This window comes from Heptranchias perlo, chromosome 28 (genome assembly GCF_035084215.1).
Source record: "Heptranchias perlo isolate sHepPer1 chromosome 28, sHepPer1.hap1, whole genome shotgun sequence".
Lineage (NCBI taxonomy): Eukaryota > Metazoa > Chordata > Chondrichthyes > Hexanchiformes > Hexanchidae > Heptranchias > Heptranchias perlo.
In genome coordinates this window covers 41,331,472-41,345,315 of record NC_090352.1, presented here as the reverse complement: position 1 = coordinate 41,345,315, position 13,844 = coordinate 41,331,472, and the positions used below count along the sequence as shown (strand labels likewise).

General features: G+C 43.0%; 1 protein-coding gene across 1 annotated transcript in view; it reads right to left on the bottom strand.

Moving 5' to 3' along the window:
* Window positions 1-13,182, bottom strand: part of LOC137299218 (integrin alpha-E-like) — a 223,693-nt gene extending 210,511 nt beyond the window's left edge. Inside the window, exon 1 of the mRNA XM_067967881.1 lies at window positions 13,044-13,182. Within this exon, the coding sequence (XP_067823982.1) occupies window positions 13,044-13,083 (40 nt within the window). The 5' untranslated portion in view covers window positions 13,084-13,182. The remainder of the gene's footprint in view (window positions 1-13,043) is intronic.
* Between the last annotated feature and the right edge of the window lie 662 nt (window positions 13,183-13,844).

Sequence of the window (13,844 nt, the reverse complement as noted above, 5' to 3'; positions counted from 1 at the left end):
TTATGCCCCCTAGTTCTAGTTTCACCCATCCTTGGGAACATCCTTACCGCATCCACCCGATCAAGCCCCTTCACAATCTTATATGTTTCAATAAAATCGCCTCTCATTCTTCTGAACTCCAATGAGTAGAGTCCCAATCTACTCAACCTCTCCTCATATGTCCGCCCCCTCATCCCCGGGATTAACCGAGTGAACCTTCTTTGTATTGCCTCGAGTGCAAGTATGTCTTTTCTTAAGTATGGACACCAAAACTGTATGCAGTATTCCAGGTGCGGTCTCACCAATACCTTATATAACTACAGCAATACCTCCCTGTTTTTATATTCTATCCCCCGAGCAATAAAAGCCAACATTCCGTTGGCCTTCTTGATCACCTCTATCAAAACTCCCATCTTCCAAAATTCTATAGACTCTGGAACAGTTCCTACAGATTGGAGGGTGGCAAATGTAACCCCACTATTTAAAAAAGGAGGGAGAAAAAACAGGGATTTACAGACCAGTTAGCCTAACATCAGTAGTGAGGAAAATGCTCGAGTCCATTCTAAAAGATGTGATAACTGAACACTTGGAAGGCATTAATGGGATTGGACAAAGTCAGCATTGGTTTATGAAAGGGAAATCATGCTTTACAAATCTACTGGAGTTTTTTGAGGATGTAACTAGTAGAATAGATAGGGGAGAACCAGTGGATGTGGTATACTTGGATTTTCAGAAGGCTTTTGATAAGGTCCCACACAAGAGGTTAGTGTGCAAAATTAAAGCACATGGGATTGGGGGGAATATACTGACATGGATTGAGAATTGGCTGACAGACAGGAAACAGAGTGTAGGAATAAACGGGTCTTTTTCTGGGTGGCAGGCAGTGACTAGTGGGGTACCGCAGGGATCAGTGCTTGGGCCCCAGCTATTCACAACGTATATCAATGATTTGGATGAGGGAACTAAATGTAACATTTCCGAGTTTGCAGACGACACAAAGCTGGGGTGGAATGTGAGCTGTGAGGAGGATGCAAAGAGGCTCCAATGTGATTTGGACAAGTTGGGTGAGTGGGCAAGAACATGGCAGATGCAGTAAAACATGGACAAATTTGAGGTTATCCACTTTGGTTGTAAAAACAGAAAGGCAGATTATTATCTGAATGGTGACAGATTGGGAAAAGGGGAGGTGCAACAAGACCTGGGTGTCCTTGTACACCAGTCGCTGAAAGCGAGCATTCAGGTGCAGCAAGCGGTTAGGAAGGCGAATGGTATGTTTGCCTTCACTGCAACAGGATTTGAGTACAGGAGCAGGGATGTCTTACTGCAGTTGTACAGGGCCTTGGTGAGACCACATTTGGAGTACTGTGTGCAGTTTTGGTCTCCTTATCTGAGGAAGGATGTCCTTGCCATGGAGGGAGTGCAACGAAGGTTTACCAGACTGATTGCTGGGATGGCAGGACTGACGTATGAGGAGAGATTGGGTCGACTAGGCCTATATTCACTAGAGTTTAGAAGAATGAGAGATGATCTCATCGAAACATATAAAATTCTAACAGGACTAGACAGACTAGATGCAGGGAGGATGTTCCCGATGACTGGGGAGTCCAGAACCAGGGGTCACAGTCTCAGGATATGGGGTATGCCATTTAGAACAGAGATGAGGAGAAATGTCTTCACTCAGAGGGTGGTAAACCTGTGGAATTCTCTACCACAGAAGGCAGTGGAGGCCAAGTCATTAGATGTATTCAAGAAGGAGATAGATCTATTTCTTAATGCTAAAGGGATCAAGGGATATGGGGAAAAAGCGGGAACAGGGTACTGAGTTAGACGATCAGCCATGATCATTTTGAATGGCGGAGCAGGCCTGAAGGGCCGAATGACCTACTCTTGCTCCTATTTTCTATGTTTCTATGTTTCCCCTTAACCTTCTCTGTTCTAAGGAGAACAACCCCAGCTTCTCCAGTCTCTCTACATAACTGAAGTCCCTCATCCCTGGCACCATTCCAGTAATCCTTTTCTGCACCCTCTCCAAGGCCTTGACATCCTTCCTAATATGTGGTGCCCAGAATTGAACACAATACTCCAGCTGTGGCATAACCAGTGTTTTATAAAGGTTTATCATAACTTTCTTGCTTTTGTACTCTATGCCTTTATTAATAAAGCCCACGATCCAATATGCTTTTTTAACAGCCTTCTCAACTTGTCCTGCCACCTTCTAAGATTTGTGTATGTGCACCCCCTTTAAAATTGTACCATTTAGTTTATATTGCCTCTCCTCATTCTTCCTACCAAAATGCGTCACTTCATACTTCTCTGCGTTAAATTGCATCTGCCATGAATCTACCCATTTCATCAGTCTGTCTATGTCCTCCTGAAGTCTGTTACTATCCTCCACATTGTTTACTACATTTCCGAGTTTCGTATCATCTGCAAGCTTTGAAATTATACCCTCTATACCCAAGTCCAGGTCATTAATATATATCAAAAAGAGCAGTGGTCTTAATACTGACCCCTGGGGAACAACACTATATACTTCCCTCCAGTCTGAAAAACAACCATTCACCACTACACTCTGTTTTCTATCCCCTCGTCAATTTTGTATCCACGCTGCCACTGTCCCTTTAATCCCATGGGCTTTAATTTTACTAACAAGTCTATTATGTGGTACTTTATTAAATGTCTTTTGAAAGTCTACATACACAACTTCAACCCTTTCTGTTACTTCAATGAAGAACTCAATCAAGTTAGTCAAACACAATTATCCTTTAACAAATCCGTGCTGTCTTTCATTTATTATCCCATACTTTTTCAAGTGCCAATTAATTTTGTCCCGGATTGTTGTCTCTAAAAATTACTCCACCACAAACGTTAGGCTGACTGGCCTGTAATGGCCGGGTTTATCCTTCTCCCCTTTTTGAACAGGGGTGTAACATTTGCAATCCTCCAGTCCTCCGGCACCATCCCCATATCTAAAGAGGATTTGGAAGATTGTGGTCAGAGCCTCTGCAATTTCCACCCTCACTTCCCTCAGTAACCTAGGATGCATCCCATCTGGACTGGGTGACTTTTCTACTTTGAGTACTGACAATCTTTAAAGTACCTCTTCTTTACCTATTTTTATCCTATTCAATATCACTACTACCTCCTCCTTTACTGCTACAATGGCAGCATCCTCTTCTCTAGTGAAGACAGATGCGAAGTATTCATTTAGTGCCTCAACCATGCCCTCTGCCTCCACAGGAAGATCCCCTTTTTGGTCCCTAATCGGTCCCCCCATTCCTTTGACTACCCTTTTTATATGTTTATAAAAGACTGTTGGGTTCTCTTTTATGTTAACCGCTAATCTATTCTCATACTCTCTCTTTGCCCCTCTTATTCCCTTTTTCAGATGTCCTCTGTACGTTCTACATTCAGCCTGGTTCTCTACTGTATTATGAACCTTACACTCATCATAAGGCTCCTTTTTCGGTTTCATTTTAATCTCTATATCTTTAGTTGTCCAGGGAGCTCTAGCTTTGGATGCTCTTCCTTTCCCCCTCGTGGGAATGTGTCTACTCTGTACCCGAACTAACTCCTCCTTGAGGCCTCCCATTGTTCAATTACTGTTTTGCCTACCAATTTTTGATTCCAATCCACCTGGGCAAGATTGCTTTTTAATCTCACTGAAATTTGCCCTCATCTAGTTAAGCATTTTCACATTTGATTGTTCCTTGTCCTTTTCCATAACTATTCTAAACCTAATGATATAATGATCACTGTTCCCCAAATGCTCCCCACTGAAACATGCTCCACCTGCCCCACTTCATTCTCCAGAATTAGCTCCAGCATTGCTTCCTTCCCCATTAGGCTGGAAACACACTGTTCCAGAAAGTTCTCTTGAACACATTTTAGGAATTCCTCCCCCTCTTTGCCCTTTACACTGTTTCTGTCCCAGTCTATATTGGGATAATTGAAGTCCCCCATTGTCACTACTCTATTGTTCTTGCATCTTTCTGTAATTCGCCTGCAAAATTGCTCCTCTATTTCCTTCCCACTATTTGGTGGCTTATACTATACACCCAGTAGCGTAATTGCTCCTCTATTGTTCCTTAATTCTAACCAAATAGATTCTATCTTTGACCCGTCAACTACATCATCTCTTGCCAGTGCTATAATAGTTTCTTTGATCAATACTGCCACCCCACCTCATTTCGTTCCTTCCCTATCTTTCTTGAATACCTTGGAGCCCGGAATATTAAGTACCCAATCCTTCCCTTCTTTAAGCCAGGTCTCTGTTATTGCCATTATACCATAGTCCCATGTGGCGACTTGAGCCTGCAGCTCACCAACCTTATTTACCACGCTACGTGCATTTACGCACGTGCACTCCGATCTCATTTTAGACTGCCTCGCATTTGTCTCGTCTGATCCCTCCTATTTCAGAATTATTCTTTACTCTAGTCCTACTTGTCCCTCCCAGTCCTCTGTGCACCTTGTTTCTCCTCTCTAATGTTTCATCCTGGTGCCCATCCTCCCACCAAATTAGATTAAACCCTCCCCCACAGTATTAGTTAACTTCCCCGCAAGGACTTTGGTCCCAGCCCTGTTGAGGTACAACCCGTCCATCTTGAACAGATCTACCCTGCCCCAGAAGTGGTCTGAAGCCCTCCCTCCTGGGCCATTGTTCCTGCCATGCATTAATCTGTCTTATCCTACTATTCCTATACTCACTAGTGCCTGGCACTGGGAGTAATCCAGAAATTACTACCTTTGAGGTACTGCTTTTTAACTTCCTCCCTAGCTCCTGAAACTCTAACTGCAGGACCTCGACCCTTTTGCTTCCTATCATTAGTTCCCACATGGACAAAGGCTTCTGGCTGTTCCCCTTCCCCCCTCAAAATGTTCTGCACCCTCTCAGTGATGTCCTTTACCCTGATACCAGGGAGGCAACACACCATGTGGGACTCAAGTCGGTGGTTGCAGAAATGCCTATCTCCCTGACTTATCGAATTATCAAATCCCCTATAATAACAGCATTTCTTTTGCCTCCTGTGCAGCCGACTCTCCCATGGAGCCTTGGATTTGCTACTGACTGCACTCCCCAGAGGTGTCAACACTCTCAGTGGTATTCAACAGTGAATACCGGTTTTTGAGTACCACACTCACAAGGGACCTCTGCACTGCCTGCCTGTTCCCCCTAGTCTGTCTGGTGGTCACCCACTCTCTCTCCACCTGAACTCTTGGTAGCTGCCGGGTGACCACTTTCTCAAACGTACTATCCACGAAACTCTCAGCTTCCCATATGCACTGTAGTGGCGCCAGCCGCTCCCCAATCTCAGAAACTCTGAGCTCGAACTCGAGCAATTGGCGGCACTTCCTGTACATGGAGTTCCCACATGGCACAGGATGTGCATGCAATGGGCCCCAGCTGTCCTGCCATGTTAGCTAACAGTTATTTAAGCGGTTTGTTTAGCTTTAAGGCAATTTACTGTTTATCTAACACTAAAAACACCAACCACTAAAAAACACTTACCAATGAACTAAATACTTACTGACTTACAGTCGGCGCTCCTCCTTGCCTTGTTTTGATTCCTCATTTAATGCCCCGCTCAGTCTTAGTCGATAGTTCTTTGGTTTAAATCACTTAGCACCTCCTTCACCCTCCGCACCTAATTCCCACACTCATCAAATTCCCAGTTGAATATCCTCACGCGGTTAGCAGTTCACTCTCTGTCCTTACCAACCTCTGTGCTCAAGCTCTGCCATTTTCAGTCATATTTTATATTCCAGGAGCTGCATATTTTGGGGATTGGCTTGTAGGTGGGTGTTATTCCCAGAAAATAAAAATAGTAGCAGCACAGAATTATATTTAAATAAAGAGTTGAATATTCATCCAGGGTCACTAAAATAGACTCAGCATCACTGAATAAAGTAGATTTGATGCAGTGTGGCGCTTGATCTTAGCATGGTTCTCAGTGTCAGCAAACATTGCAAAACTAAAATCTCAGCCATATAATAGTTTTAAGCTGCATCCATGTACAGTCTCTCCTGTAGAAAACTAAGAACTAAGCAGGCTCATCTCTGATGTGTGGGGAAGTGGCTTGTTTGCAGTATAGCTTCAATCTATCTGTATCAGCATTTGAGGTTAATGAGGTTTATAAAACTAAGACTGAAACCCACTATTTCTGCTTCAGATTCTGTCCCAATGCAGCTCACTTCTCTCAGTAATTGCCATATTTGGTGATAATAAATGGAAGTGTTTATCCTCTGAAGCTCCAGTTAGCAGTGCAATGTTATACAATCTTCAAAAGAAAACATTAAATTATGTTCTCAGAATCTGAGTGCAGGAAAATGATTGAGTTGGAGTCCCTTTAGCACACTTAGGGGAGAAAAAAAAAAATTGGATGAGGCCCATTATTGGGCGCGGATAGCGCAATCCGTTATTAACCCGTGCCCAACAGCCCCTGCCCAGGCAGGACGAGAACTTTGTCCGGCCTCAGTACTCGCCTTCAAGCAGCATTGAAATCTCGGCCTTCCAAGTCGATTGAAGTAAATGCGCACTTTCCACCTGCAGGGGGAGCCCCCAATCTCTTAAAGGGAGGATGTCTCTTAAAGGTAGTCGGTACCTCTTATTTGCTAAAAATAACAATCTGCTGTCTGCACGGAGTCTGAATGGAGATCAAACATTGCACACATAAAACACAGATGTAAGTCTTGTCCTTATGTTTACAAACTGATGAGTTATGTTAAAACATTGAATAAAGCTTGCGCACTACTAAATCCCACATCCTCCAACCTGCATGCCAGACCTCACCAATCTGCCGATCTGAATTGGTACCATGCTTGCGAGAGTGCGTGCACCAAGGTTCTCTGCTGATGCATGAGAGACCTTGGTGCAAGAGGTGGACAGAAGGAAAGACATCCTATATCCGCAGGGGAGTGGGGGGGGGGGGGGCACAAGAGGCCCTCCAGGCATATACCCAAAAGGCAGTGGGAGGCAGCAGGGAGCTAAGTCAATGGCACAGCACCACGAACATGGATGTAGTGCAGGAAAAAGTTCAATGCTTTGACACGAGTGGTCAAGGTGAGTGAGGTCAACATCAAGTGGCATCTCCTACCAACTGCACCACTAGCTGCATCCACTGCTCTATGCACTATAGCCCCCATCACCCACATACCAACAAACTCTTTCCATCAGTACTCAACTCTTCCAATCAGATGCTTCATCTCACCCTTACACATTGCCACTGTTGCAAACCGCCCAACCACAACTCACAGGCCACACACTGGCAGTTATTCAACCATGACAAGCACATCACTCAGACACACGTCCTGCTTTCTTGCAGGAGAAGGTGGCGCATAACAGGAGGCAGCAAGTGGCGGTGATATTTAGCCCCTCGAGCCTGTTCCGCCATTCAATGAGATCATGGTTGATCTGTGACCTAACTCCATATACCCGTCTTAGGCCCCATATCCCTTAATACCCTTGGTTACAGAAATCTATCAATCTCGGATTTAGAATTCACAAGTGAGCTAACATCAGCTGCCGTTTGCAGAACAGCGTTCCAAACTTCTCCCACCCTTTGCGTTTCCTAACTTCACTCCTGCACGTCCTAGCTCTAAATGTTAGGCTATGTCCTTGCGTCCTAGTATTGAGGTCTAGCAGACCTCCAAAAACAGTTACAAGTGCATCAGCAGCCAGAAGCAATAATCCAGCCACTAACCTGTAAATCCTGCATGGTCCCTTTAAATAGCGCTGGTGGGGGTCCTCCAGTACTCTAAGACATGCTCAGATGGTCGTGGTTAAGACAGTGCATTGAGTTGAGTGATAAGTCCCAAAATGGTGTCTATCACTTTAATTCAGCATTGCACACTGATTGTATCCATTTTCTCCTTACTTTACATGCAGCTGGCGTTCGGTATTTGCGCATGCGCGAATACGTATACCAAGATGGCGTCCGGTGCACATCATGCTGGAAATGTGCGTGCGCAGCCAAGACGCCACCTTGGCACTTTGGGAGGCCGCATAGCGCCGAAACAATGGGTGCTACATGGCCCAATTTCTCGCCCTTAGGTATTTGGTTTCAATCCCAGATCTGACTTTTTAAAATCATAAGAGAAAGCCCTGCCCCTTTCAGCAGGCCCAACAGTAACTTTTCAATGCTTTCATTTATCATAGTTTCATGGTAGGTACAGCACAGGAGGAGGCCATTTGGCCCATCGTGCCTGCGCCAGTTCCTTGAAAGAGCTATCCAAATAGTCCCATTCTCCTGCTCTTTTTCCCATAGCCCTGTAATTTTTTCCCTTCAAGTATTTATCTAATTCCCTTTTGAAAATTACTATTGAATCTGCTTTCACCGCCCTTTCAGGCAGTGCATTCCAGATCATAACAACTTGCCGCATGAAAAGTTGTTTCCTCATGGCGCCTCTGGCTCTTTTGCCGATCACCTTAAATCTGTGTCCTCTGGTTACTGACCCTTCTGCCGTTGGAATCAGTTTCTCCTTATTTACTCTGTCAAAACCGTTCACGATTTTGAACACCTCTATCAAATCTCCCCTTAACCTTCTCTGTTCCAAGGAGAACCACCCCAGCTTCTCCAGTATCTCCACATAACTGAAGTCCCTCATCCCTGGTACCATTTTAGTAAATCTCTTCTGCACCCTCTCCTAGGCCTTGACATCCTTCCTCATGTGTGGTGCCCAGAATTGAACACCATCTCAGACTATTGTATGTGAAGAAAACCACAAAAAGAAAAGATTATAAATAACAGCCTGAGATCCTTTAACCATTGCAAATTTCTCTTACTGCTTTCAATTCCACTGTGAAATCAAAACCACTTTATCCTATATCAGTCCAGGATGCCTTCACAAACTAACCAGCAAATCTGCAGTACGCTGAACACAGCTTCTTTCATCTGCTGCAAAGCAAGGAAATCACACAAAAGGAACACATACCATCTGTAATGTACATACGATTAAAAAAGATGAACAAAGCCTACAATATTATTCATGATAATGACAGCTACAGGTGAGGTGCCTGAAGATTGGAGGGTAGCAAATGTTGTGCCTTTGTTTAAGAAGGGCAGCAGGGAAAAGCCTGGGAACTACAGACCGGTGAGCCTGACATCTGTAGTGGGTAAGTTGTTAGAGGGTATTCTGAGAGACAGGATCTACAGGCATTTGGAGAGGCAGGGACTGATTAGGAACAGTCAGCATGGTTTTGTGAGAGGAAAATCATGTCTCACGAATTTGATTGAGTTTTTTGAAGGGGTAACCAAGAAGATAGATGAGGGCTGTGCAGTAGACGTGGTCTACATGGACTTTAGCAAAGCCTTTGACAAGGTACCGCATGGTAGGTTGTTACATAAGGTTAAATCTCATGGGATCCAAGGTGAGGTAGCCAATTGGATACAAAATTGGATTGACGACAGAAGACAGTGGGTGGTTGTAGAGGGTTGTTTTTCAAACTGGAGGCCTGTGACCAGCGGTGTGCCTCAGGGATCGGTGCTGGGTCCGCTGTTATTTGTTATTTATATTAATGATTTGGATGAGAATTTAGGAGGCATGGTTAGTAAGTTTGCAGATGACACCAAGATTGGTGGCATTGTGGTCAGTGAAAAAGGTTATCTGGGATTGCAACGGGATCTTGATAAATTGGGCCAGTGGGCCGATGAATGGCAGATGGAGTTTAATTTAGATAAATGTGAGGTGATGCATTTTGGTAGATCGAATCGGGCCAGGACCTACTCCATTAACGGTAGGGCGTTGGGGAGAGTTATAGAACAAAGAGATCGAGGAGTACAGGTTCATAGCTCCTTGAAAGTGGAGTCACAGGTGGATAGGGTGGTGAAGAAGGAATTCGGCATGCTTGGTTTCATTGGTCAGAACATTGAATACAGGAGTTGGGATGTCTTGTTGAAGTTGTACAGGACATTAGTAAGGCCACACTTGGAATACTGTGTACAGTTCTGGTCACCCTATTATAGAAAGGATATTATTAAACTAAAAAGAGTGCAGAAAAGATTTACTAGGATGCTACCGGGACTTGATGGTTTGACTTATAGGGAGAGGTTAGATAGACTGGGACTTTTTTCCCTGGAGAGTAGGAGATTAAGGGGTGATCTTATAGAAGTCTATAAAATAATGAGGGGCATAGATAAGGTCGATAGTCAAAATCTTTTCCCAAAGGTAGAGGAGTCTATATCGAGGGGGCATAGATTTAAGGTGAGAGGGGAGAGATACAAAAGGGTCCAGAGGGGCAATTTTTTCACTCAAAGGGTGGTGAGTGTCTGGAACGAGCTGCCAGAGGCAGTAGTAGAGGCGGGTACAATTTTGTCTTTTAAAAAGCATTTGGACAATTACATGGGTAAGATGGGTATAGAGGGATATGGGCCAAGTGCAGGCAATTGGGACTAGCTTAGTGGTATAAACTGGGCGACATGGACATGTTGGGCCGAAGGGCCTGTTTCCATGTTGTAAACTTCTATGATTCTATGATTCTATGATAATTACCTTAGAGTACCTAAAGGAGTTATTCACTGTGAACAGCTGCTTTGCACTAGTTTACAGTCTGGTGTTTCCATTTGAATAATTCTGTTCCACCAATTGATGTTTGGTTACACATTAGTCACAAATATATGTAACGCTCAATATTCTCCCTATAACTTCAGTTGTAAAACTGCATAAGCCACAAGAAATACATGTGCTTTCATGCAGACTAAAAGGAAGGTTCTGGTTTCCTGAGAACATTATAAATTTCAGTCCAAATGGACAGGCTACCTCAGACTCTGAATCTTATATTACTATGTGTTACAGCTGTTGCAGTGAGGTCAACATGACCACAGGTAATGGAAAATAAATTTTAACATTGTGATTAAAAATTACTGGTAGACTCAAAAGTGTTACACCTTCAATTAGAACTCAATACATTCCCTCATAAAAATCAACGCTGCAGTAAGAGCCTTTCTGTGATTGGGACAATGAAGAATTTACCCTCTCCCACCTAATGGTTTAGATGCCCTAAATCAGAATATAGGGACAATATTTCCTTCTTGCACTAGGTGTAGCAAAATTGCACACTTGCTCTTTATAAACGTATGTACAATTTTGCTACATCCAATGCACATGAAAAGCCTTCCCCCATCATTAGTATATAGCGAGCAAGAAACTCTTTTCACTGAGGAGGGCTGCAATAAAAAAAATTTTAGCAAGTAAATTTAACATTTTGTAATAAAAGTACATTGTTGAGACGTGTAGCTGTAGGTGTCTACGGAGATGATGTTGCCACACTTGTCCTGCGTTCAGTTTTGGTCTCCATGTTGCAAGAAAGATTGCTGGGAGTCTAGGGGGAATATGAAGCTGATTTGTGAACTTAGAGAGCTGAGTTATGAGGAAAGACTATTGAGAAACCAATCTAGCCTGGGATTTTACTCTCTGGAGAAAGAGAGAGGACTTGATAGAGAGATTTAAGATTTTCACAGGTATGGAGAATTTGAACCCGGCAAAGTTCTTCTGTCAGGCACAGGATTTGAGGACTGAGGGACACAGTTTAAATTTTAAGGATGTGAAAAGAAAACAGAAAACTTAGATAACATTTTTTAGTTAGAGAATGACAAAATTGTGGAACCAATTGCCAGCAGGAATGGTGGAGCAGAAAAGCAAAGCAGTTTTAAAAAAGGACTGGATGAATTCCTATTATGGAATGGGATACAGGACTGTTAGTTCCAGAATCACAGTAAGGAAATTGATGAGAGGTTTGAGATTACAGGCTAGATGGACCAATGGTGTTTTTCAGCCCAAAATGCTACTGGCTACATTTCTGGGGGTCCTAGTGCAAGAAGATCAAAAAGTTAGTCTGCAGGTGCAGCAGGTGATCAAGAAGGCCAATGGAATGTTGGCTTTTATTGCTCGGGGGATAGAATATAAAACAGGGAGGTATTGCTGCAGTTATATAAGGTATTGGTGAGACCGCACCTGGAATACTGCATACAGTTTTGGTGTCCATACTTAAGAAAAGACATACTTGCACTCGAGGCAATACAAAGAAGGTTCACTCGGTTAATCCCGGGGATGAGGGGGTGGACATATGAGGAGAGGTTGAGTAGATTGGGACTCTACTCATTGGAGTTCAGAAGAATGAGAGGCGATCTTATTGAAACATATAAGATTGTGAAGGGGCTTGATCGGGTGGATGCAGTAAGGATGTTCCCAAGGATGGGTGAAACTAGAACTAGGGGGCATAATCTTAGAATAAGGGGCTGCTCTTTCAAAACTGAGATGAGGAGAAACTTCTTCACTCAGAGGGTAGTAGGTCTGTGGAATTTCCTGCCCCAGGAAGCTGTGGAAGCTACATCATTAAATAAATTTAAAACAGAAATCGACAGTTTCCTAGAAGTAAAGGGAATTAGGGGTTACGGGGAGCGGGCAGGAAATTGGACATGAATTTAGATTTGAGATTAGGATCAGATCAGCCATGATCTTATTGAATGGCGGAGCAGGCTCGAGGGGCCGATTGGCCAACTCCTGCTCCTATTTCTTATGTTCTTATACATATTTCTAACTATATTTCCAATATTTCCACATTTCTACTAGAACTAGTGACTATCACAGTGAACCGGTTTAGAGGGTAATTCTGCGAGGCTCCACTCTTGTTGTAGAACCTTGCCAGCAGCGAGCGTGGGTCTAATAATCAGGGCTACATTATAGCCTAACCTCTGCTCCCGAGATTACCATTAGCCCAATGGTATTCCTCAACCGTAAGTAACCTGTGATTGGCAAGGCTTCACACTGGGAGAGAGCCTTGCAAAATTAGTCATTTAAGACAGATGTTAAACATTTGGCAGCCAATACTAAAATGAGCAATCCTAAGAAAGTAATTTTTTTTTTTAAATCGAGCTTAAAAACAAAACTACACCTTGACAAACATTTCTAAATAATTCACATTGATAACCGCATCAGTGAGTCCAGTTTGATATCAATGTCACTATTGTACAGTAAACTCTGCCTTAACATACATGTCTGTAAGTTACCGAATGTCAGACCAAATTAAACCTTTCAACAATACAAAGAAATATAAATGTTCCTACCTAACAGAAAGAGAAATAGACGTGCAATCATTTTCTTCATTTTAATATGAATAAAGCCTGTGACAGTAACAGAGTATAGTAATTCCCCGCAGCAATCACAATTGAGAATACATGTTCAAGTTAAGCAGTCACAAGCAGAGGAGTTAAAAGACTGCAGATGAGCAGTTTTACATCTCTTTTTTCCATGTAGGCTGGACGATTTGAAAACCACATTCGTGTCAGGTTGATGGTAAAGGATGTGGTGTTAGTCAAATGTAATCTCCATGCAACAGATGCAGCCTCACAATTGTCAAGTAACTAATGAACTGCAGTTTGCAGCATGGAGGATTGCTCTGAGCAAAATCAAACTGGAAAATTCATTACACTTTAAAGCCTCTCAGCCCTTATTAGGAAACAGACACCAATCATTAAAGATCCCTTTTATTTTTATCCAAAAGAATGCATCAGGCAACTGTGTCATTTAAAACTAAAACAGAAAATGGTGGAAAAACACAGCAGGCCTATCTGATAAGAGAAAAGATAAACAGATCATTACCTGAAAAATGAACCTGTTTTTTCTCTTTTCAGACACTAATGCATCTGTTGTAAATTTCTGGTATTGTGTTTTATTTCAGATTTTTTATCATTTTCAGTTTTGACTTTTATCTCAACAGGAATCCATACTAAAGGGTTGCCAATTAGTTTTTCTTCTCAAGAGATGGTAAATCATTAAGCTGTCGAGATTGTTGGAATATTCATTCTCAAGGTGTGGGCGTCACTGGCAAGGCTGGCATTTATTGCCCATCCGTAGTTGTCCTGGAG